Source organism: Myxocyprinus asiaticus, chromosome 4, assembly GCF_019703515.2.
Source record: "Myxocyprinus asiaticus isolate MX2 ecotype Aquarium Trade chromosome 4, UBuf_Myxa_2, whole genome shotgun sequence".
Taxonomy (NCBI): Eukaryota; Metazoa; Chordata; class Actinopteri; order Cypriniformes; family Catostomidae; genus Myxocyprinus; species Myxocyprinus asiaticus.
Genome location: NC_059347.1, coordinates 7979944 through 8006718, shown reverse-complemented (window position 1 = coordinate 8006718; position 26775 = coordinate 7979944). Strand labels below are relative to the sequence as shown.

At 38.1% G+C, this 26775-nt stretch overlaps 1 protein-coding gene and 1 pseudogene across 1 annotated transcript; both read left to right on the top strand.

Moving 5' to 3' along the window:
• Positions 1–563: 563 nt before the first annotated feature.
• On the top strand, positions 564–13134 carry slc25a11 (solute carrier family 25 member 11). Its single transcript, XM_051692247.1, has 8 exons — positions 564–739; positions 4342–4494; positions 7320–7526; positions 9242–9332; positions 9842–9932; positions 10406–10505; positions 10845–10896; positions 12494–13134. Exons 1-8 carry the CDS (start codon positions 663–665, stop codon positions 12647–12649), a joined length of 927 nt encoding a protein of 308 aa, XP_051548207.1. The 5' UTR covers positions 564–662; the 3' UTR covers positions 12650–13134.
• Positions 13135–16462: 3328 nt separating this feature from the next.
• Positions 16463–25259, top strand: LOC127436729 (sperm-associated antigen 7 homolog; annotated as a pseudogene).
• The last annotated feature ends 1516 nt before the right edge of the window (positions 25260–26775 follow it).

The following is a 26775-nucleotide window of genomic DNA, read 5'->3' as shown; positions in this document are numbered from 1 at the left end:
CTGACCCATATCTGCTTGATTTTATGCACTGCACTGCTGCCACACGATTGGCTGATTAGATAATCACATGGATGATTGTTGGTGCCACACAGGCTGGTTTGAGTATTTCTGTAACTGCTGATTTGACCTGTCTGGGGATTTTCACACACAACAGTCTCTAGAATTTACTCTGAATGGTGACAAAAAAACATCCAGTGAGCGACAGTTCTGCGGACGGAAACGCCTTGTTAATGAGAGAGGTCAACAGAAAATGGCCAGACTGGTTCGAATGGACAAAGTCCACAGTAACTCAGATAACCACTCTGTACAACTGTGGTGAGAAGAATATCATCTCAGAATGCTGTTCTGAGATGAGGGTTGGTGCTGTTTTGGCAGCACGAGGGGCACCTACACAATATTAGGCAGGTGGTTTTAATGTTGTGGCTGATCGGTGTATTTCGATATCTATTACAGTAAAGGAGAAAAGCCTGCCTCTGTCAAATTAGGCTTCGCTTACGTGCTCGTCACCGCGACTAAACGCTACATGTCATTGATCCAAGCATGTTGTTCCGCTTTGCGTGCGCGTGCTCTGCGTGTTACCTTGCTAAACGCAGCGAGAGTGGTATCTCGGCGGAGTTGAGTGGCAGAAGCGAAGGTGTTCTACAGAAACAACCCCCGCAGCCATGGCAGCCACAGCGGACACGGCCAAGCCCAAGACCTCGCCCAAATCCATTAAATTCCTCTTCGGCGGATTGTCTGGGTACATGCATGCATACATACAAACATACATGCGTGCAGCCGCTCAGTCTGCTGCATGCGCTTGAATTTAATCGGTGAAAGGTTATAGATAACGGGACATTGATTTTCCGCTATACGAGTAATTGATTAGATGATATGTATATGGTGTGTATGCGGTATGTCATGATTTTTTTACGTTTTGTTGCAATTGAAGCTGCAGGCCTGGGGAAGCCTCGTAACCCTGTGTCAATATAAACTTCAGATTTAATGTCACGGACACGCTGGCAAGTGTTTGATATGCTGTCATACATAGTGTTCCTACAGGAATCTTGTTTAATCTTTTATCACAGTGTGAAATCAGTACTAAAGGATCCTAATGGTAATGTTCTTCAAGGTTTCCAACATAACACATAAGTTTAACCTTTTACAACACATGATTTATTATGATGCTCATTATGATTATCAATTGGATTCTACAAAATGCTAATGATCTGATACACCTTACACAAAGTCCAGTTGGAAGGCGTTTTTTGCACTTATATGTTCCAGTGATTGAAACCAGGGATTGTTTTTAATTAAAACTGACCGATTTCAAACTTTTCTTTTTCTCATATGAAGGTCGCATTAAATCTTGCAAACATTTTACCATGTATATATATATATATCCTTTTCATGTCCGTTGGGTGCTATGAGTTCTAAAAGATCTGATTTTCAGATCTGTCATAGTTGTGTTATGTTGGAGTCCTTTAAGAAAACTCCCTGATCTGTTCTAGATTATGATAGAAAATTCAATAGGATTCCTTTAGGGGTTTTGACTAGGCTAACACACACTGTAAAAGAAATCCTGTTTTTACGGTAAAAAACTGGCAGCCGTTGTTGCCAGAAATTCACCATAAACAATACGGTAACCACGTTTCAGGCTTTAAGGGATGTAATATTGATGCCTGTATATTTTACGGTGCATTACCGTCGTTTATACTATTAAATAATAAACTTCATATATTAACCTTTTGAAACTGTAAAAATCTGCTTTTCACTTCATAATGTATTGTTAATCACCGTAGTAATTACAGATGGGCACATGATGACATGAAGTTCATCAATGGTGGCCCTTCCTGGAGCAATGACAAATAAACATGTAGAGACAGTGCTCCGTGTCACTCACACAAACACCATCAGGGTAACACATGTGAAATTTAAATAATTCAAAAAACATTAACTAAACTACATCAAATATACAGTTGTGCTCAAAAGTTTGCATACCCTGGCAGAAATTGTGACATTTTGGCATTGATTTTGAAAATATGACTGATCATGCAAAAAAACCTGTCTTTTATTTAAGGATAGTGATCATATGAAGCCATTTATCATCACATAGTTGTTTGGCTCCTTTTTAAATCATAATGATAACAGAAATCACCCAAATGGCCCTGATCAAAAGTTTACATACCCTTGAATGTTTGGCCTTGTTACAGACACACAAGGTGACACACACAGGTTTAAATGGCAATTAAAGGTTAATTTCCCACATCTGTGGTTTTTTAAATTGCAATTAGTGTCTGTGTATAAATAGTCAGTGAGTTTGTTAGCTCTCACATGGATGCACTGAGCAGGCTAGATACTGAGCCATGGGGAGCAGAAAAGAACTGTCAAAAGACCTGCGTAACAAGGTAATGGAACTGTCTAAAGATGGAAAAGGATATAAACAGATATCCAAAGCCTTGAAAATGCCAGTCAGTACTGTTCAATCACTTATTAAGAAGTGGAAAATTTGGGGATCTCTTGATACCAATCCAAGATCAGGTAGACCAAGAAAGATTTCAGCCACAAATGCCAGAAGAATTGTTCAGTATTCAAGGAAAAACCCACAGGTAACCTCAGGAGAAATACAGGCTGCTCTGGAAAAAGACGGTGTGGTTGTTTCAAGGTCAAAATCAAAAGTAACAGTCAGTATCTGGTGTGGCCACCAGCTGCATTAAGTACTGCAGTGCATCTCCTCCTCATGGACTGCACCAGATTTGCCAGTTCTTGCTCTGAGATGTTACCCCACTCTTCCACCAAGGCACTTGCAATTTCTCGGACATTTCTGGGGGGAATGGCCCTAGCCCTCACCCTCCGATCCAACAGGTCCCAGACGTGCTCAATGGGATTGAGATCCAGGCTCTTCGTTGGCCATGGCAGAACACTGACATTCCTGTCTTGCAGGAAATCACGCACAGAACGAGCAGTATGGCTGGTGGCATTGTCATGCTGGAGGGTCATGTCAGGATGAGCCTGCAGGAAGGGTACCACATTAGGGAGGAGGATGTCTTCCTTGTAATGCACAGCGTTGAGATTGCCTGCAATGACAACAAGCTCAGTCCTATGATGCTGTGACACACCGCCCCAGACCATGACTGACCCTTTACCTCCAAATTGATCCCGCTCCAGAGTGCAGGTCTCGGTGTAACGCTCATTCCTTCGACGATAAACGCGAGTCTGACCATCACCCCTGGTGAGACAAAACCGTGACTCATCAGTGAAGAGCACTTTTTGCCAGTCCTGTCTGGTCCAGCGAAGGTGGGTTTGTGCCCATAGACAGCGTTGTTGCCGGTGATGTCTGGTAAGGACCTGCCTTACAACAGGCCTACAAGCCCTCAGTCTAGCCTCTCTCAGCCTACTGCGGACAGTGTGAGCACTGATGGAGGGATTGTGCGTACCTGGTGTAACTCAGGCAGTTGCTGTTGCCATCCTGTACCTGTCCCGCAGGTGTAATATTCGGATGTACAGATCCTGTGTAGGTGTTGTTACACGTGGTCTGCCACTGCGAGGATGATCAGTTGTTCTTGCTGTCTCCCTGTAACGCTGTCTTAGGCATCTCACAGTACGGACATTGCAATTTATTGCCCTGGCCACATCTGCAGTCCTCATGCCTCCATGCAGCATGCCTAAGGCACGTTCACACAGATGAGCAGGGACCCTGGGCATCTTAGAGTCAGTAGAAAGGTCTCTTTAGTGTCCTGATTTTTATAACTGTGATCTTAATTGCCTTCTGTCTGTATGCTGTTAGTGTCTTAACGACTGTTCCACTGGTGCATGTTCATTATTTGTTTATGGTTCATTGAACAAGCATGGAAAACATTGTTTAAACCCTTTACAATAAATATCTTTAAAGTTATTTGTATTTTTACAAAATTATCTTTAAAATACTGTGTCCTGAAAAAGGGACATTTCTTTTTTTGCTGAGTTTATGATGAAATGTGATGGGTAATGCAGGGAATTCTGGGAATGCTCGATAATTGTGTTTTACCATCATTTTAACAATAATTTACTGTAAAAAGTACATGTACTCTCTTGTTAAACATAATATAATTTTTTACCGTTAATTATATGGGAAAATCATAATTTTTCATGTAAAAAATTACATTTTTACAACATTTTATCGTAAAACTACATGTATTGTCTTTTTAAATATATACATTAAAAAACTGCCTGTATATTTTAAGGTATTTATCCCTTAAACAATTAAGGTTTTTTTACTGTAGCATTTTTACAGTGTTTTACCATTAAATTACAAAAATGTTTTACAGTGGCAGGATTTCGAAGAAACTATATGAGCTAATACACATTCTTTTTGACTTTCAGGATGGGGGCTACAGTGTTTGTGCAGCCGTTGGATCTGGTGAAGAATCGGATGCAGTTGAGCGGTCAGGGCTCCAAGGCTCGCGAGTACAAGACAAGCTTTCATGCCGTGGCCAGCATCCTTCGCAATGAGGGTATCCGCGGTATCTACACTGGGTAAGAAAGGCTTTGTTCTCACTGCACACAAATCCCATTTGGAATTCAAATCCGATGGCCGTCTAGTGCTGAAATCGGATCAGTTTGTTCAGTCAGTGTAGTCGATATCCTGTTTATCTGCATTGGTTTCCATAGTAATGACTTAAGCATTAACACAATGCTGAGAGAGTAGCTGTCAGTCACTATGTTTCCATCCATTTCACAATTTATGTGAAAAATCAGAATAACGCAATAACAATTAGCAAATAAGGCAGCGTTTCCATCCCATGTGTTCAAGTTAACAAAATAATCACTTCCAGGGAGATTGGCACAAAATATAAATGGAAATGTAGTTGTATCCACTAGGGATGCCACTGGGGTTCTTTTGGTCAATGTAATACATTACTTGTGGTTTGAAGCACGCATATAAAATGCTATTGTGAACCTATTGTTTCTTAGGGTTGCCAGCTTTTCACTACACGAATACATGATGCTTGAGCATTTTGATTGCTTTAGTACTGAACAGGGGTCCCCCTCAAGCGTTTTGCTGTCCCAACAGTGGGGCTATAAAATTATATTGACGATATTCTCTGAGCTAATTATGCAGATTATGTATTCACGAAGTCACATGATTTTTTTGATATGCATATATTTCTATAAATTCTGTGGGAATATATTCGGTAAATGAGTTTCCATCGTTGTTTATGCTCGTGTCTTCTTATTAAATAAAAAATGTGTTCACCTCAATCTTGGTGTTTCCGATGTCTGTCTGAATATACAGGTGCATCTCAATAAATTAGAATGTCGTGGAAAAGTTCATTTATTTCAGTAATTCAACTCAAATTGTGAAACTTGTGTATTAAATAAATTCAATGCACACAGACTGAAATAGTTTAAGTCTTTGGTTCTTTTAATTGTGATGATTTTGGCTCACATTTAACAAAAACCCACCAATTCACTATCTCAAAAAATTAGAATATGGTGACATGCCAATCAGCTAATCAGCTCAAAACACCTGCATCAAGGAAAAAGTGTGGAAGAAAAAGATGCACAACCAACCGAGAGAACCGCAGCCTTATGATTGTCAAGCAAAATCGATTCAAGAATTTGGGTGAACTTCACAAGGAATGGACTGAGGCTGGGGTCAAGGCATCAAGAGCCACCACACACAGACATGTCAAGGAATTTGGCTACAGTTGTCGTATTCCTCTTGTTAAACCACTCCTGAACCACAGACAACGTCAGAGGCGTCTTACCTGGGCTAAGGAGAAGAAGAACTGGACTGTTGCCCAGTGTTCCAAAGTCCTCTTTTCAGATGAGAGCAAGTTTTGTATTTCATTTCGAAACCAAAGTCCTAGAGTCTGGAGGAAGGGTGGAGAAGCTCATAGCCCAAGTTGCTTGAAGTTCAGTGTTAAGTTTCCACAGTCTGTGATGATTTGGGGTGCAATGTCATCTGCTGGTGTTGGTCCATTGTGTTTTTTGAAAACCAATGTCACTGCACCCGTTTACCAAGAAATTTTGGAGCACTTCATGCTTCCTTCTGCTGACCAGCTTTTTAAAGATGCTGATTTCATTTTCCAGCAGGATTTGGCACCTGCCCACACTGCCAAAAGCACCAAAAGTTGGTTAAATGACCATGGTGTTGGTGTGCTTGACTGGCCAGCAAACTCACCAGACCTGAACCCCATAGAGAATCTATGGGGTATTGTCAAGAGGAAAATGAGAAACAAGAGACCAAAAAATGCAGATGAGCTGAAGGCCACTGTCAAAGAAACCTGGGCTTCCATACCACCTCAGCAGTGCCACAAACTGATCACCTCCATGCCACGCCGAATTGAGGCAGTAATTAAAGCAAAAGGAGCCCCTACCAAGTATTGAGTACATATACAGTAAATGAACATACTTTCCTGAAGGCCAACAATTCACTAAAAATGTTTTTTTTATTGGTCTTATGATGTATTCTAATTTTTTGAGATAGTGAATTGGTGGGTTTTTGTTAAATGTGAGCCAAAATCATCACAATTAAAAGAATCAAAGACTTAAACTACTTCAGTCTGTGTGCACTGAATTTATTTAATACATGAGTTTTAAAATTTGAGTTGAATTACTGAAATAAATGAACTTTTCCACGACATTCTAATTTATTGAGATGCACCTGTATATGACTGTAGTGGCGTTGCTTTAAAAGGAATTAATTTAAAGACACAATATTGGGGCCTGGGTAGCTCAGCAAGTAAAGACGCAAGTTCGAATCCAGGGCATGCTGAGTGACTCCAGTCAGGCTTCCTAAGCAACCAATTGGGCCGGTTGCTAGGGTGGGTAGAGTCATGTTGGGTTAACCTCCTCATGGTCGCTATAATGTGGTTCTCGCTCTTGGTGGGGCAGTATTGATGCTAAAAAGAAATCAAAATATTGCCTATATAAACTAGCATGCCTCACTAATTTACTAGTGAGTTGCTGGATTTTTGGACTATTTGGTCATTAATTTTGCTGCCTGTCTGAACAAAGCCTTTTAGAGACATGCCAAACTAGCATAAGAGGAGCATTGTAGATAGGGAGATGCACTTCTTCAGAAGGCAAGATGAATGAATTTAAATGTATTTTTGAATGATATACATTTTTTGTGTTTTTAAGATTAATTTTACCAGAGACTGGATGTGAGAATCTAGACAGCACTAGCTGGACATCCATACTGAGTGACTGTAGAAGGAGACCATAGCTTTACACAAGCTGTAAATATCTGATTAGGTTTAATTTATATCTGAATTATATATAACATTCCTTTCTAACTACACATTTATAGTGTTCATGTCTCCATCATTTCGATTCCTCCTTTTCTTTTGTAGACTGTCTGCGGGTCTGTTGAGGCAGGCCACCTACACTACCACCCGTCTGGGCATCTACACAGTGCTGTTCGAGCGCATGTCCAAAGCAGATGGCACACCGCCCAACTTCTTCATGAAGGCTTTGATTGGAATGACTGCTGGGGCCACGGGAGCATTTGTCGGGACTCCGGCTGAGGTGGCGCTTATTCGAATGACGGCTGATGGGCGGTAAGAATGGAACTGCATTCCACAGTATTTCATTTGACAATCTTTGATGTGACATTTTAAAAAAGAAATAGCGATATAATCAGTTTGTAGAGCCACACTCTTGGGACAACAGCCAGCAAATGTGTTCATTTTGTTTCTTTGTTTAGACAGACTTTGTAAGTATTTTTCACATTCATTTTCTCCATTGGGATTTCAAAAACATCTTCATTAAAGAGACTTGAACCAAACCAACCAGCTCTGAGTTGAATCACAACATTATAAAATTTGAAAACAACAACAACAAAAGAAGTATATGAAAATTAAAAAAAAAAGACGAGTGTACAAGACTGTGTTCTTAAATTCATCAATGGGTGAATAAATTATTTATCCCTTGAAGCATTGTGAATTATGTAACTGAATTAGGGATGTTAATGATGAATCGTTGATCGATTAATCAGTGTTTATAATTTAATTGATTATGCTTATCGTTTGCCGATTTAATACATTTCAGCACAAATGCGTTCAGTAATCAACCTGTCTATACAGCCACCCACCACTAGAGCGCGCTCTGCTGCTTGTGCGCTGCGGGTTTTGTCACCTATGCAACAGAGAAGCACATCCTTCACTTACTCACTTGTCAAGATGAAGTGGGCTCAATGTAATCATGGAGCTTTTCTCCATTAATGAACATTACAGTTATTGCAAACACCGTTATAGTGTGTTAAAATACAACATGACAACAAGCACTGTTGATCCACCAATCGACCTGTATTAACCCATCTGACAATCACGTCATTACTCACCAGGAGAGCATGCAGATAAATCTCACCATCACCAGAGTGGTATGTTATGTATATATACTGTATTCATAGTGTCTGTTATTATTTGACTTAATTTTAAATTAAATATAAAGATCCGTAATATCCCACAATCCACAACCATGACGTTTTAATGAACTCAAATCAATGTTCTATATCTCTATGTTCTTAAGTTACTATAAGCAGTAATAAATTAACAGTAAGTTAAACAATTCATAATTTCATACTAAACATAGCCAACATGTACTGAACTGAAAATAATTTGAGGAAAATACGAATTCTCACATTTTCTCAATGTACTTAAAATTATATTTAAACGGTATGCTACATTATTATTATTTGGTGTCCTCCACATGCATTTTGTGGTATTAATGTTAACGATTAATCGATTGATCATTCGTTTTCATAATAGATTATGAAAATTTCTAATAATTGGCATCCCTAAACTTAATTTAAAAGTTATGATACAATATAAACTATAGAATTATAGTCATTGATCAGGTCTTTAATTAAAAATAAAATAGTATAAACTATTTTATGTTCATTGCAGAATATTCAGAGTTTAGGTTAAGTCATTCATGGTCCTTCATGGAAGGGGCCGGTCACTGCGGAGTTCTTTTGTTGCAATTTTAGTTTACGTGATTAGAGCAACTTCTCTGATTGGTGGATTGCTCACCAGGATTGTGGGTAGTGTAGTTGTTCACTGGGAATTTTTTATTATTATTATTATTGCACTGATTTGTGACTTCTCAGAGTTCATGGTGGGTCTGTCTTGAAAGGTTTTTCATTATTGGTAAAAATCTTTGTCTCTATGGTGAAATTAATTGGATTTTAACTTCCAGAACCCTACTGTTGAGCTGTATGTTAGAACTGAAAGTGTATTAAATTGTATCACTCCCTACTGGATCTCTTGCACAGGTTGCCTCCAGACCAAAGGAGGGGTTACACAAATGTCTTCAATGCCCTCATCAGGATCACTAGAGAAGAAGGAATCACCACACTCTGGAGGGTGTGTGTGTGTGTGTGTGTGTGTGTCCATATTCTGAATGGAGGATTAGTGTGCTGTGTACTACGTATTATACACTATTTTTGTAAAATTTTTGGTACAAAATTGCTTGCATATTTTGTAGAAGTTTGCTACATTTTTTGTCACATCACCTCATTATATTGCATGTTTCATTCAGCGAGTGGTGTCAATCATCCACCATTAACATCTGTATACTGTTATTTTTATAATGATGTTAAAATTCACTGTTTTTCACTAATTATCCAGTTTTCCATGCATACAGAATTTTGCACGCTGCTTTTCAAAGTTTACATAATGCATACTGCAATAATAAAATAGTAAAGTAATATTCCTTGTTACATGTTAGTTATACATGTGCTAGCTTATGTTGTGGTGCAATTTATGTGATGACACGTATTTATAGGCATCTGTGACTTATGATGATGCTCCCTGTTACATGTGTGTACTACAGATGGATGCCACTTCCTGTGTGTTTTTTGTTTGTGATGCAGGGCTGTATACCCACGATGGCCAGAGCAGTTGTAGTGAATGCAGCCCAGCTTGCTTCATATTCCCAGTCCAAGCAAGCTCTGCTGGACTCTGGTATGAACCGCCTTTATTTTATGAACTTGCGCTGTCAGTCCTACTAGAAAATCCAGCTCAAACCAGATTCTGATGGTAGCTGGTTTTACATGGCCATATGCAATTTACATACATTTGCCATATGCAATTTCAGCTGGTCCAAGCTGGTCTAGTTTGTTGATACCATCTTTAAGCTGGTATGAGCTGGGAGAAAGAGACATGATTCTATGATGCCCTATAGAGCCAGTTTTGTTGTAAAACGTTTTATATATATATATGTATATATATGTATATATAAGGATATTGTAACTTTTATCATAATGCAATTTTACGTTTTTCGTTGTGCAGCATCATTATTCATTATGAATAAAGATTATGATTTTTATACAGTTTTATACAGTTCAGTATGCTAACCAAGAAATTGTGTACATGCATTCTGAAACTTGTTAAATTGAAATGTACTGAACGGGTTCCCTGTTTTTGTTTTTGCTCAGGATATTTCCGAGATGATATTCTGTGTCATTTCTGTGCCAGTATGATCAGTGGACTGGTCACAACGGCTGCTTCCATGCCCGTAGACATTGTTAAGACCAGGTACCCTCAACCTCACTTCCTGTGATTTCAAGCTAGATAACTGGCTCCTTCCATATATTTTGACAAATATAACATGAACAAAACTTGGGACACACTTAGGGATTCATAGAAATTTGAGCTTATATTTTTGTTATGGCTGATTTGCCATATGCAATTTGAGCAGCATCTTTTTTTCTGTTTCTAATTCTCTGTATTAATGTGCTACTGCATAGAACTGTTAATGTCATCTTATTTTATTATATCTTATTATATATTATGTCTTCTCACTAAAACATACTTGATAATAAAATATGAAACTGTAATTTTTATTGCTTACATATGTCTCTCTCCTTTCAAAAGAATCCAGAACATGAGAATGATTGACGGCAAGCCAGAGTACAAGAATGGATTGGTATGTCCTTTAATCAATCAATCAAGTTTATTTCTATAGCACAATTAAAATCAACACCAAAGTGCTTTACACAAGAAAGGTAAAAATAGAGCCACATGCAAAAACCTGCACAATAAAAATGAATGAATGTAATATCATTACAGTCAGTTTTGGGTGTAATGCGATAAAAGTAACACGCGTTACATAATCAGATTACTTTTTCCAAATAACGAGTAAAGTAACGCAATATTTTTTATTTTAGACCATAATATCTGAGTTACTTTTTAAATAAAGTAACGCGTTGCTTTTGTATACCTCTACTGTAAAAGTGTGCAAACTTCGGGGAGGAGACATAGTGCATAATTCGCATTGTATTTCTATAGAGTGTGAGGCTAGTGACCATTTAGCAGAGAGAGACGAGTCAGTTCTATTTAAATGAACGGGAGAAACTGGAACACCCAATCAAGAAGCTCTAGCACCCAATAGTCAATGGATGTAAAAAGGAAGTCCCACCTTGTAGGTAAAAGAGCCAATCACCTTGCTAGATACAGACATCGCCTATCAATCAACTCGCGAACACGCATGCTCATTTCGTGTTTTTAGTCTGAAATGAGGTCAACGACATTCGGTTGAGTGAAATGCAGTTGATTCTTGTGTTAATACACACTGCATAAAAAATCAGTAAATGCATTTAGGCAGAGGGATTATAAGACTAGCCTCCCACTAGCCATGACATGATACTACTCGATCAATTCACGGACTTATGCAGCCGAACTGCTCCGTTTTACAGCTCCCCATAACTGGGATAATGGGATGTAAAAGACTCTGGATCAGTGACTCCAAGCAACATTGTCTACGCAGAGAAAATGTCTTGGTTTCTAAAAATATTCCACCTCATTGACTATTTATACACAGACACTAATTGCAATTTAAAAAGCCACAGGTGTGGGAAATTAATCTTTAATTGCCATTTAAACCTGTGTGTGTCACCTTGTGTGTCTGTAACAAGGCCAAACATTCAAGGGTATGTAAACTTTTGATCAGGGCCATTTGGGTGATTTCTGTTACCATTATGATTTAAAAATGAGCCAAACAACTATGTGATGATAAATGGCTTCAAATTATCATTATCCTTAAATATAAGACAGGTTTTTTTGCATGATCAGTCATATTTTCAAAATCAATGCCAAAATTTCACAATTTCTGTCAGGGTATGCAAACTTTTGAGCACAACTGTATTTGCAATCATTGAAAATATTTTGCCTTATAACTATTGTCCCTGTATTTACACAATATCACTAAAACCCCCCTGGGGGCTTTTTGTTCTAAGTGTGGGGGCCTTTTGGGGTAAAAGGCTCCCTTTTTTTTTTTTCGATTAAAAAAAAAAAATGCCAATAATCTCAAAATGGCCAAATATCAGATGTCTCTGGCCAAAATGTCGGTCTATCACAAGATTAAAAATCCTTTATTATAATTTCTGTTATAGTTTAAATGATGATCTCCAAGTCAGTGTGTCATCATTACAACTCAATCTCTGTTTTTTTTTTCATGTCTGGTACATCCGTCCTCTCTCTCTCTCTCTCTCTCTCTCTTTCTCTTTCTCTTTCTCTTTCTGTAGGAGGTGTTGGTAAAGGTCATCAGAAACGAGGGATTCTTCAGTCTGTGGAAGGGTTTTACTCCTTATTATGCTCGTCTGGGACCTCACACAGTCCTGACCTTCATCTTCCTGGAGCAGATGAACAAGTTCTACAAGATCTATTTCCTCGACTCATAGATATACCCTTACAACCACCAGGGGACAGCACAGGCCCAATCCATTTCTGATGGGCCAGTGTGTATACTCATCTGCGAATGCTGGTTTTATGCAGATTATGTTTCTCTCTCACATATAGAGTATACTATCTGTATTTGAAGGCTGATAATATGCACTGGCTCAAGGACACTGGATTGTGACCCTTTGCTATGGTGGTATGTGATGGACACATATTACACAAACCATAGTTGACTGACTGACTGTAATACCTAAACTGGCCCTATCTGTTTTTATGTGCGAGCGTGGATCATTCACACCAGATATACCCCCCCTCCCATTTTAAATTATATTTGAGTAATTCCACATCCCTCACCACCACCTTTCTCTTTAAAGCTTTACTTTTCTCCATTTGTATTGATGTGCTAAAAGACTTACCGTAGTTGTGATGAATCAGTGTCAGTACAGACACTGAACCAGAGTTGCAAGTGATAAAAGCTTTTTCTCTTTCTTGCCTCCATAATTCATTTGATTTTAACCAATGTGAACAAAGCCACTTCCTTTGAAGCAGATGTACAGTATTATGTTTTATTTACTGCCAGATGAATGTTTGGGTAAATATTTGAAGGATTTGGATAAAGCAAAATTGGTGAGCCACAAGACTTTTATTACAGTGACAACCTGTGAACAAGTATTGAGCCTTGTAGTCTATTAGCCTCGAATCACCAAGTCCAGTATATGTCCTACCATAAAGGACTGCTTTCCAATGCACATGTGGTAATGTTTTCTAATGTTGAGCACAATTAACGGCCAATTGCGGTTTAATAAAAATAACGAGGTGTGTAAAGCCCAAGACCACACCAGATACAGCTGCTTCTTGTTATGCTGTATTGAAGTTTGAGGTATTTGAGCAGAATTTAGTTTTTGGTCTTGGACAATACACTTTATTAATGGGACAGTGGCATTATTGCCTCATATTTATACATTTCTGTTTATTTCAACGTGATTAAAGACAAATTGATAAGTTTCATACACTCAGTAGCCCAGGTTTTTTTTTTTTTTTAGCTCTCAAAACTAAAGTAACTTTAAGGTTTGGCCATTGTGTAGTTTCTTATTTGCTTGCTAATCGTATACCTGGAAAACAAATGCTTGAATTGTTATTGTATTCACACTTTTTAAATAAACCAACTATTATATATGTGTGTGTGTGTGTGTGTGTGTGTATACACACACACACACACACACACACACACACACACACAGTGGAGTCAGAAGTTTACATACACCTTAGCCAAATACATTTAAACTCAGTTTTTCACAATTCCTGACATTTAATCATAGAAAACATTCCCAGTCTTAGGTCAGTTAGGCTCACTACTTTATTTTAAGAATGTGAAATATCAGGATAATAGAGAGAAAGATGTATTTCAGCTTTTATTCCTTTCATCACATTGCCAGTGGGTGAGAAGTTTACATACACTTTGTTAGTATTTGGTAGCATTGCCTTTAAATTGTTTATCTTGGGTCAAATGTTTTGGTTAGCCTTCCACAAGCTTCTCACAATAAGTTGCCGGGATTTTGGCCCATTCCTCCAGACAGAACTGGTGTAACTGAGTCAGGTTTGTAGGCCTCCTTGCTCACACATGCTTTTTCAGTTCTGCCCTCAAATTTTTGTTCATATTGAGGTCAGGGCTTTGTGATGGCCACTCCAATACCTTGACATTGTTGTCCTAAAGCCATTTTGCCACAACTTTGGAGGTATGCTTGGGGTCATTGTCCATTTGGAAGACCCATTTGCGACCAAGCTTTAACTTCCTGGCTGATGTCTTGAGATGTTGCTTCAATGTATCCACATCATTTTCCTTCCTCATGATGCCATCTATTTTGTGAAGTGCACCAGTCCCTCCTGCAGCAAAGTACCCCCACAACATGATGCTGCCACCCCCATGATTCACAGTTGGGATGGTGTTCTTCGACTTGCAAGCCTCACCCTTTTTCCTCCAAACATAACGATGGTCATTATGGCCAAACAGTTAAATTTTTGTTTCATCAGACCAGAGGACATTTCTCCAAAAAGTAAGATCTTTGTCCCTAAAACGACCAACACCTCCTACAGAAAGAGAGAGAGAGAGAGAGAGGGAGGATGTATGGATCTACCAGACATGGAAAAAGAACAGAGAGAATGAGTTGTAATGATAACACACTGACTTGGAATCCTTTCAAGTTATGCCGATATACGTCTTGTTTTACTGTGGATATAGATACTTGTCTACCTGTTTACTCCAGCATCTTCACAGGGTCCTTTGCTGTTGTTCTGGGATTGATTTGCACTTTTCGCACCCAACTATGTTCATCTCTAGGAGACAGAATACATCTTCCTGAGCTGCTTGGTCCTATGGTGTTTATACTTGTGTACTGTTGTTTGTACAGATTAACGTGGTACCTTCAGTCGTTTGGAAATTGCTCCCAAGGATGAACCAGACTTGTGGAGGTCCACAATTTGTTTTTCTGAGGCTTGGCTGATTTCTTTTGATTTTCCCATGATGTCAAGCAAAGAGGCACTGAGTTTGAAGGTAGGCCTTAAAATATATTCACAGGTACAACATTTTATACTCCATCCGATTGTCTGACAATGGAATGCATCAACAAGTGTGAAGCCCAACCTGTTCTGATATGTCACAGATATAGTGAAAACTCTAGTCCAGTGTTCTCAACCAGGGGGCTGGGACCCACTAGGGGGCCTCAAGATGACTTAAAATAAATGTAAAATAAGAAAATTTTAAATAATCCAACTTAATGAAAATGCAAAAAAAAAAAAAATGCTGACTCCAGCCAGGTCTCCCAAGCAACCAAATTGGCCCGGTTGCTAGAGAGGGTAGAGTCACATGGGGTAACCTCCTCGTGGTCGCTATAATGTGGTTCTCGGTGGGGCGCGTGGTAAGTTGTGCGTGGATGCCGCGGAGAATAGCGTGAAGCCTCCACACGATCTGTCTCCACAGTAACACGCTCATCAAGCCACGTGATAAAATGCGCAGATTGACAGTCTCAGACGCAGCTCAACTGAGATGCGTCCTCCGCCACACGGATTGAGGCGAGTCGCTATGCCACCACGAGGACTTAGAGCGCATTGGGCATTCCAAATTGGGGAGAAAAGGGGATAAAATAAAAAAAATAAAAAATAAAAATTGCTAAAGTATGCCTAGAAATTTTTAAAAATACTCTTTCTGAAACTTCTAGAATCAAAAATTATCCATGATTAATTATTTTAATCAGACAAGTCTAGTTTCGGGCGAGGGGGCCTTCAAATATTGTCTTGGACAGTGGGGGTATTTGGAGTCAAAAAGGTTGCAAACCACTGGTCTAGTCTACACACACTAGACCAGTGTGTGTGTGTGTGTGTGTGTGTGTTTCAAAATTACAAATAATTTCTTTAGGAGTAAAACTTTTTTTATGGGGAAAAATTACTGAGTGCACCTTTAATGTTTATTTTACTTTAGAGCAAACATAATCAGTCCCAATTTTTTTTTTTTTTTTTTTTTTTTTTGGCTAAAATGACGTAGGCCTATTTTGAGAATTACACATGTCCATTACAATAAAAGTGAATGGTCAATTTTTCAGATTTACTTATGCACCACTTTCGTTCTCATGATGAAATAAGCCCAAAGTCGCTAATAATAATCGGACATGGCAACACTCTCTCATATGTTTTTTTTTTTTTTTTTCTCATATGGTGAAAATGTCCCAGCCCCTCCCAGTAACTTCGACGTCATTTTGTAGTCTGACGACATTGCCCATAATGCAAGTACGAGTGTCCGGTCAGAATTACACAGTCCAAAGATGGCGGACCTCCTGAGCTCGATTTTGAGCTCGATGGAAAAACCTCCAACCGTCCACGACAAAGAAAGCCGGCGGAAAGCTAGAAGTAGAAACTCTCAGTTCTACTATCCAACAGATATACTGCATTATCGCGAACAATATAAAACTGAGCATGCTTGTAGATTTCCAAGTGAAACTTGACTGTGGGCGCCCTCTGCTGCGCGCTTAAAAAAAATCCAACCAATCACCGCCCTAGGAATAATATATGCAGGCGCATACGTCATTGCTGAAAATCCCCCTTACGTCACAGTTAGTTTGTGTGTGTGTGTGTGTGTGTGTGTGTATATATATCTCTCTGTGTGTGTGTGTGTGTGTGTGTGTGTTTAATAATTTCAGATATATATTTGTTTATATAACTGAAAAGTATTAAAATGCTCTGTAAAGATACCTTACATTACCCCAATTTTACCATGATTAAACGGGATTTTTAGGCTTTTACCACTTACAGAAACTGTTATATGGCAAAAAATATAAAACACTTATGAAAAAGATGTTCATAGATGTACTAGTGGAATTTGAATATGCACATATATCCTCATATATAACTTTAATTATATATGTCAGATTTCTATATGGGACATTTCTTCATATAGAAAAAGATTTTACGCAAAATGACTTGCAAATGAGAAAAAATAAAATCCAACATAAAAAAGGAGCCAATATTATTAGCAGTTCCACAATTTAAAAAGCTTTTATATCATTTTTATATATTTATATCACGTGTTGGCCATCTTTGGAACACTCCTGGGAAGCTATTTTTCTATGTAGACAAGCAGCATACAAGTACAGCTCCTATCTACTTGAATGGGGAATGACCAAAATCTCCAAAACGGTTGCTCTAGATTCCGATCAAAAAAACACATTTAAAATCAGCAGTAAAATCTGACAAGACTGGTATCATAAATTGTGCATCTTTCCCTCAGATGACCAGAAATCCCAGCTTGTGTAGCTAATGCAAGTTGATTGACGAGTTGATTGACAGACAGTGTCTGTAGCTAAAAGGTGATTGGCTCTATTACCTGTAAGGTGGGACATCCTTTCTACATCTGTTTGCTGTTGGGCATTCCAATTTCTTCCATTCATTTTAGTGACCCGTCCCTAATAAATAGTCTCTGGTGTATATTGTATAAGCAAATTTTTTTTACAAGATCTTAGTTTGAATGGTTCATCCAATAAATGTAACCCAGCAAAGCATGATATATACTATGCATTTTCTAACATTTATTATACTGAAGACATTTCGTGGCTTGACGGATTCAAGCCTCGTGTTCACTGATAATTCACTGCTGTCTCTCTTGCTCTTCCATGCAGAACAAGCAACTAGACTGAAGAAGATTGAGGAGGATGAGAAGAGAAAAAAAGTAGAGTTTAGGAAAAAGGTGATTCATCCTTTCTCACATACAGTGTAATGATGGGAAGTCTGACTCATTTCCATAAAGTGGTTCTTTTGAAGCAATTTGTGGCAGTTTGTGTCCCAGTTTTTTTTCTCCCATGGTTATTGAGATTAGTGTTCATATCACAATATATCCTCAGTGTTACATTCAGTGTTTCCCTGCATGTTGAATATGTTTTGGCTGGAAGATCTGTGCTCATGTAGAGTCTGACATGTCTGTTTAAGTTCAGTAATCTGAGAACTGCACAGCAGAGTGATTCCATATGATTTGTGAATGAATCATTCAGACTTTCTTTGTGAACCAGATCAGCCAAAATGATCTGACTCAGAAGGACAATTCGTTCACAAATCAGAAGTCACTAATACGCAGACAAAATTTAAAGTGCACCTATTATGATTTTTAAACGTGCCTAATTCTGTTTTAAAGGTCTCATACAATAGATTTACATGCATCTAAGGTAAAAAAAAAAAAAACTTTAATTTGCTCATAATTTAAATTGCAGCATTACCTTTTTTCCCCAGTGTCAAAAACGACTCGTTCAACGATCCGTTCTAAAGGATTCATTCTAAACTCCTCCTTTCAGAGAGCCTACTCTGCTCTGATTGGTCAGATGTCCCAGTCTGTTGTGATTGGTCTACCGCTTACAGCGCGTGTCGGAAAGGAAATGCCCACTACCATATCCGAGTTTCAGCTCCATCAGAAAAAATTTCTGTTTTACCTTACCAATTTGAGCCCGAGTCTGATAGCGATACATCGGAAGATCAACCCAAAACACCATCGCAAGCACGACGAGAACAGGACATTTCTCTGTGGTAAGTTTATATGTAGTTCGACAATAATGTGAGTTAGCCAGTTAGCAGAGGCTAACAGCTAACAGGCTAACAGCCTGCACTGGCTGTACATGTAAACAGACCAGAGGCGGGGTTTGTGTTACCAAATTACGTAGGTTAGTACAGGAAGTTAGTCTGGAATTACTAACGACTCGTTTCAGGTGTTCAGAATCGGTTCTTTCTTTTGGGTGTCAATAACTCCATATTTCGTGCACTTTGATTTTTGAAACTTTGCAGACTTTTTTACATTCACAAACAGCTATATAATACACTATATGAAAGGTAATATTTGAAAAACCATAATAGGTGCTCTTTAAATTGAAAATGATGCTTTTCTTCCATTTTTATCTTGTAAGCAGAGCAAAAATGTTTAATACGTACTGTATGTGATGATGATATTCAGTGTTAATGGTAGAACAAAAAAATGTGATGTGTAATTTGTTTTCCACATCTCTAAAACAAACACACCCATGTTCACTTGTTCTGACACCTCCTGGATGAACAAGCCAATTATTAGAAGACTGTCCCATACTTAGCTTTTATTTATAAAAATTTGATTTTTTTTCCTTTATTTTTAGATGGAGAAGGAGGTGTCAGACTTCATTCAGGACAGCACACTGCAGAAGAAGAAATATGACCCAATGGGCAAGATTGAGAGGAGCATACTGTGAGTTCAACATCCTTTATGGATCTCATGTTTTAACAGGGAAACAGAGGGGGTTATCTGAGTTACCGGAGCCTTTCTGTCAGCTCGAACCAGTCTGGCCATTGACCTCTCTCATCAGCAAGGTGTTTCTGTCTGCAGAACTGCCGTTCACTGGATTTTTTTTGTTTTTGGCACCATTTTGAGTAAACTCTAGAGACTGTTGTGTGTGAAAATCCCAGGAGATCAGCGGCTACAGAAATACTCAAACTTGCCCGTCTGGCACCAACAGTCATGCCACAGTTGAAATCAATGCGATCACATTTTTTCTCCATTCTGATGGTTGATGTGAATATTAATGGAGGGCTCCTGACCCGTATCTGCCTGATTTTATGCATTGCACTGCTGCCACATGATTGGCTGATTAGAAAATCGCATGAACAAGTAGGTGTACAGGTGTTCCTAATAAAGTGCTCAATGAGTGTATATGTAAATGCAAAAGATGCGAAAGGTTTTATGTTTGTTGAGTTCAGTGTCCACTTCCATACCAGATCCATATGCAGAGACCATTCGTAAGCTTACTTCCTCAAGAGTGTAAACATTGAGTAATTTCTCAAGCATGATGTGGCCAAGGTGGCTGGTCTGACATCTTTTTCCTTTGGTGAGGATGAAGAGAGCAGATATGTCATGCTGTTTAAAAAGGTAAGCAGCTTCAAAAAAGCATTTCCTGTCAGAAGGTTCTTTGTAAACTTGTTTCCTTGCATTTAGAATGCTGTATTTTTTAGACAGATTTTTTAATCTCTCTTTCCTCAGTATTATTGTTTAGCACATTTGATTGTGTGTGGCTGTTTATGAAGGAGTTTGCACCATCAGATGAGGAACTGGAGGCATATCGTGAAGGGGAGGAGTGGGACCCACAGAAAGCTGAAGAGAGACGCAGATCTAAAGGTACCCTTACTCAGTTCAGAGACAGTCCAGGTGTATGTACATAGATTTTGGCTGTTTTCCAATTCTTTCCTTTATATACTATTGTAACAAGGTTATTGTTGGGAAAGGAGGAAGGGGGAACCAGCTGAACAGTCCAAATGATATTTAATAAGAAATTAAACAAAAAGACATACAGAACACAAACGCACACATGGCAGCTGCATGTGGCTCTCTCTCCCGAACTGCCGCGTTCCGCTGCATTTATCCCTCTCCTCGGCTGATTAGCCCAGTTGGGGGCCGGGCATGCATAGTCAGTGCCTGGCTCCGCCCTCCTCCTCGTCACAACTATCTACACTAAATTGTGTCAGATCAGAATTAAGGCATCCCACATCATAGTACACTGACAATAGTATGCCAAAGTTGCCTGAATAGTATGCTATATCTGTTGGATTTTCAAAGTGTGCGTCAGTGCATGCTTTTGGATAATATTTCCCACTGGCTAATAAACTTTACTTTCCCATCATTAGTATAGTATATACTTTTAGTGCTTGCAAATTGGGATACAGCCACTAGCTATGTTTCCATCCAAGTTGCAAATTGAATTATCACGAAAAGCCATAATATCGCTCAAACAATGTGTGAATAAAACCATTTACACCACAAATGACATTGTCGCTTGGTGTCGCTAGACTCTGCGATCTGTGTTGCTGGTGGGCGTTAGTACTGCTGTCACTTAAATGTGATTGGTGGACTGCACGTCTGGCCATAGGAGCTTTGGAAATTCTGATTACTGATTATACTGCTGGTAAAAAAAAAGATGTCATTCTAATTTGACAAGGAATCAGTTCTATTACTTCTAAAAATGAATATTTTGCAGGAGAGAGTGTTTTTATATAACATGCTGCAGTGCTCAATGCAACATATCATTAAACACGATGGAAGATACAGTGCCTTCAGAAAGAATGCAGGCCCTTTCATTTTTTTCACATTTTGTTATGTTGCAGCCTTATGCTTAAATGCTTTAAATTATTATTTTTTTCACATCAATCCCATACCCCATAATGACAAAGCAAAAACTAGATTTTTGATAACTTTGCAAATGTATTAAAAAGAAAAAATGAAATATCACTTTGACATAAGTATTCAGACCCTTAACTTAGTACTTAGTTGAAGCACCTTTGGCAGCGATTCTGAAGTCTTTTTGGGTATGATGCAACAAGCTTCGCACACCTGGATTTGGAGATTTTCTGTCATTCTTCTCTGCAGATCCTCTCAAGCTCTGTCAGGTTGGATGGGGACCATCGGTGGACAGCCATTTTCAGGTCTCTCCAGAGATGTTTTATTGGGTTCAAGTCCGGGCTCTGGCTTGGCCACTCAAAGACATTCACAGAGTTGTCCCAAAGCCACTCTTTTGTTGTCTTGGCTGTGTGCTTAGGGTCATTGTCCTGTTGGAAGGTGAACCTTCAGCCAAGTCTGAGGTCCTGAGTGCTCTGAACCAGGTTTTCATTAAGGTTATCTCTGTATTTTGCTGTGTTCAGCTTTCTTTCAACCCTGACCAGGTCTGAATACTTTATGAATGCACTGTATATCAATATATGAAACAAACTCACTCAGAATGCCGCCATGGTTTTTAACGCTTAATTTTATTAGCCCATTTCCATGTATGTGGTTACAGACAGTGATGTATAACAGTAAAATCATCTCCAGAAACACTTAACTTCTCCATCTTGCCTGCAATTGACTCCAGTATCTCACTCACGGCCTGGAGACGGATGACGTGAGCTCCTCTGTCTTCACTCTCATTGGTAGTCGTTCGCAAATGTTGCTCGTCATTCGCATAAAAATGAAATTTTCTCAACTTCGTCTTGTCGCACGCCACAGCAATATCTGTTGCCAATGGTCACTGTCGCTCGTGTCGCCGGAAGTCGCTTTGTTCCCATTAAAAATGAATGGGATCGTGTCGCGCGATGCCGCCGGCGGTGTGAATGGGGCTTAAAGCAGCGTTTTCATCTCATGCATATAGAAGAACAAAATCGTCACTTCCGGAAAAATTTAACCACTGTGACTCTTTTATTAATAAAATACTTGAGGTGTAGAACACACAGACAAAACTCTCTAAAGAACTTGTCTCATGTCTGGGAGCAACAGCGCGTCATACAGTTCTGGGAGCGCTACATGTGCGCTTTCCCCCATCCTTATGACTTTACCGTGCGGGTCTATAAGATATTTAAGTATCAATAAACCTGTTCTCCGTCATAGTTCAAAATAGTATTCAACTTATTAGCTCTACAAACTCTGCAGGCTTTGAATTTTCAAGACACCATTATTTCAGAATGACTAGAGCAACATTTCAGATGCGATAATTGGTCCGCCGGCGGGTACAGTTATGAACGAATTATTCAATCACATTACTTTTTTTGATGCACATCTTGTATTCCAAAATAAATTCAGTAGGAGTTTATTTGGTAAATGTGTTTCCATCATAATTTATGTGCGTTTCTTCTTATCGAATAAAAAATGTATCCACCTCAAGGGAGCGTATACGTTTTTGATGCACATTTTATTCGCATCTTAGTGTTTCCATCCAGCAGTTTTTATGCAATTTCCTAAAATGCGCATAAAAATATGTGGATGGAAACCCAGCCATAGTAATGCTTAAACAATATGACAAAATAGGAAATAGCTAGTGCTAAGGCAGTAAACAGAGATCTATGTAAACTCATATCAAGTAAAGAAAGTAGTTTCCTATCCTTGGAGAGCTTTGTTTTGAATTAATATTTCTATTTGTGTTTTGTTAATTGTACAACTTACTGTGCATTCAAGTCATGTCGGAATTATCGTATTAACTAGTTGAGTGCACAGAGTCATAAAAACTCTTTTTTTCTTTGTGAATTTATGAATCATGGGGGAAGCAAATTGTTATTAGTAACAATTTAGTTTTAATTGATGATTTTGACTGTGCAGTATAGTTTGTATGCGTTTTTTGTACTGTTAATCAAGAATAACCATAAAACTTGGAAATAATGATGAAAATGTTACTCATTTAGCTGGTTTATACAGGGACAAGTGTTTCCAACAAAACTACATTTCTCATCATTATATGTGACTGCACTAGTTTGATAAAATAGATCAAGTATTAATTGAACACCTAAAGCGTGGCTTTGCCCCTTTTTTTTTTTCTTTTTTTTTGAATTGGTGCTAAAAAAGCTTCCTGCCTTCACTAGTAAGTGAGAAAGAAATATGAAATTGCAAAACGGGTCCGTTCTTTCCGACTAAAATCATTTGAATGCACATCACATCGTATTTACGATTTCCAACCTCGTATGTACGAACCTCCCAGGAGGACTTGAATGCACCATTAGAACATCATACTGTAGTTAAAAGTGCACTCAGTAATTTTCCATGTATGTCATCTTGGGCTTACACTGACACCTAGGGACGCGGATGCAGCATCATTCAAACGCATTCGTTTTCAGTTACCGATGCCATTGTAGAAATTCACTATTCACAGAGTGAGTGAAAGTGTCCAATATCATGGTGGTTACAGAGACTAAGAGAGCAGTATTTGGCTGGTCATGTGATCATAACATGGCAGCCCCCATGAGGGGACCCTCACCGTGTAGATAAACAGCATTTATAAGGTTACTGATATGACTAGAGTCTCATTTCATGTGAGTGCTCATGGTTTTATACACGTTTCCAAATTACAATTTATTTCTTAAGGAGTAAAATTTTTTAATGAGGAAAAATGACTGAGTACACCTTTAAGTAGGCTAAATGGTTTGAAATGTCTTGCTGTGTTTTCCTCTGCACCCACTGCAGGAACGGGCTGCATCACACTCAAAAGAGACCGGCCTCACCCAATTCAAACTACAGAGACAAATACAGCCATCTGATTGGCACATCTGCTGCTAAAGACGCCGCCCACACGCTTCAAGCCAACCAGACTTATGGCTGTGGTATGTATGCAACTAATTTAAAGGAACTGGGCACTCAGTTAAACACTTACAAATTTTGCATCTAACTTTTAATAAATACAAAAGAAAGAGTTTTGATCATCCAGATCTGTGTTCTCTGAAGAATAAATGATTAAATTCAAACCATTATATGGACTATGTAAATGGCTACATGTTTTAAAGGGCTTGTCAGCCATTTTCTGGACTCAGCAGATGATTGAAATAGATGCTTTCTTTTAAAACAGAATACCACCCTTAAAGGTGCTGTAAGTGATTTTGTTTTTTATGAAATGCCATGCAGAAAATGCCTCTAATACCTGTGAGATATCACTGAAATACTGTAGGTGTCATGAAATATCACACCTGTCTCTGTAACAGCCCTATGCTTGGTAAACAGCAGGGGAAAAATGCTGGTGTAAGTGCTGGTATGGTCAGATGTTATGCTAGAAAACATTTATCCATCAGTCTGACGGATTGAGTTGAGTAAAATTTCCGTCGTGGTCTGTTTTTATCTGTCATACTTGTTTTCATTTCATAAGTATTGGGGCTACATTCAGGGGCTTAGTATCCATTGTAATTGTATACACAGGACAGTGAATATGATTTCTGACTTCCCAAGCGAGTGTGGTGAAACCAAGGAGTTCTATGGTGAAAGTTCTACCTGTCAATCAACCGCTGTGCAAAAACAAGATTTTAAAACAAGATTTTTCATTGTTGCGGTTACGTGCGTTTTTAAAAGGAAATAACTGTCCGATTGGAAAATATGAATAAGAGCAAGTTCATGGAACTTTTTCAGTGTACCTGATATCAACATAAAGTGACACAGTTGAGAAGCACACACATCTGAATGACAGTTAATACATTTACTCCACTAAAATAATTGAGAATTTTGAAGATAATTTTTGCACTTGGATTAAATGCAATTGGCAGTTGGATGTGGCACTTTTTTGCGCTTTCTTTTTGTTCTTATATTGTTTTGTGCGTTATTATCATGCAGTACCAATCTGACATAATGATTGAGACTCTCCACTAGGGATGCAACTAACAATTATTTTGATAATCGATTAAACTAACTATTATTAGAACGGCTATTTGACTATTCTGCAATTATTGCAACGATTAATCATTAGCTCTTAACCGATTATTCAGCTTGTTCCCCAACTTAAAAGGTTGTATTAAGTATGCTTACTAACAGTTAAGAGGACAAAATCATCTTTTAAAAATACCTCTAAATGACATTCACTGAATTAAAGGAAAAAATACTTTTCATTAAGTTTAATTCAGTAAAGAAATTCACTGCAAAAAATTCTATTATCAAGTGTTTTTGTCTTGTTTTCCATTTAAAATGGTCTAAAAATCCTTAAAACAAGATACATTTACTTGAGAAGCAACATATAAGATATTTAGACTTGCTTTAAAAGAATGTATCTTAAATATAAGTGTATTTTGTATATAAGTGTATTTTGTATATAAGTGTATTTGTTCACGTTTGATTATGGGAGACTAAGGGAAGTTGCCATGAGGGCTATATCTCAGAAATTATGTTTTGATTCAAAAGTTCACAATGTGTGTTTTCTCTAGGAGTGGTTTTGTATGTTGGTTTCAAACAACTAGTTAAAACACATTAATTTATTTTGTGAATTCTGTCTTCAAACTACAATTTCAATAAAATTTTTGCTATAGCTATTATATATATATTATATTATATTATATTATATATTTGTCATAAATGTCAGGTTGGAGCAAGTTGTCACATTTTTTAACACAATATGTTTTGGCCAAAAATTCATAATTGTTTTACTTTAAAGGAATATTCCAGGTTCAAGACAAGTCAAGCTCAATCAACAGTATTTGTGGCATATTACCCAAAAAAATTATTTAGACTCATCTTTATTATCTAATTTTCAGAGGGTTTAAAGGCAGTAATGTGAAGCTTATAACTTTATAATAGTGCTTACATTAATTCTTTTGTTAAAACTTGTGGATTATTTGAGCTGTAAATAGTTGTTTTTACAGTCGTTTTAGGGTTATGGCATTACGTCGTCATGGCAATGAAGTTGTAAAATTGGATTTAACTTTACACAGAAAAGGTTAGTAAGTGATTTTATCACACTAATCCCATTTTTACACGCATATTGTTTCTGTTTTAATGTTGTTTAACGTTTACAGATTGGCCCCATTGACTTTCATTGTAAGTGGAACCCATTTTTGCTTTTTTTTTAAGACAAGGAGGAACGAGTCTAAAGAAAATTGTGTGGGAATCATATTTATGCCACAAACGCTGTTGACTGAGCTTAACTTGTTTTGAACCCGGAATATTCCTTTAAGATTCAATGAAAAGCCATCAATGGGCTGTTTAATGGCAGGTTCCTTTGCTACAACTTTGTAGGTTTGTGTCTTGCGCAGAAATTGACTTTAAAAAAATTAACCTACCCTGATAAATATGCACTGACAAATATCCCGGGTCTGAAATGAACTATTTTAGTTAATTTTTAAAAGTTGTTTATTTGCATTTACTTCTTTC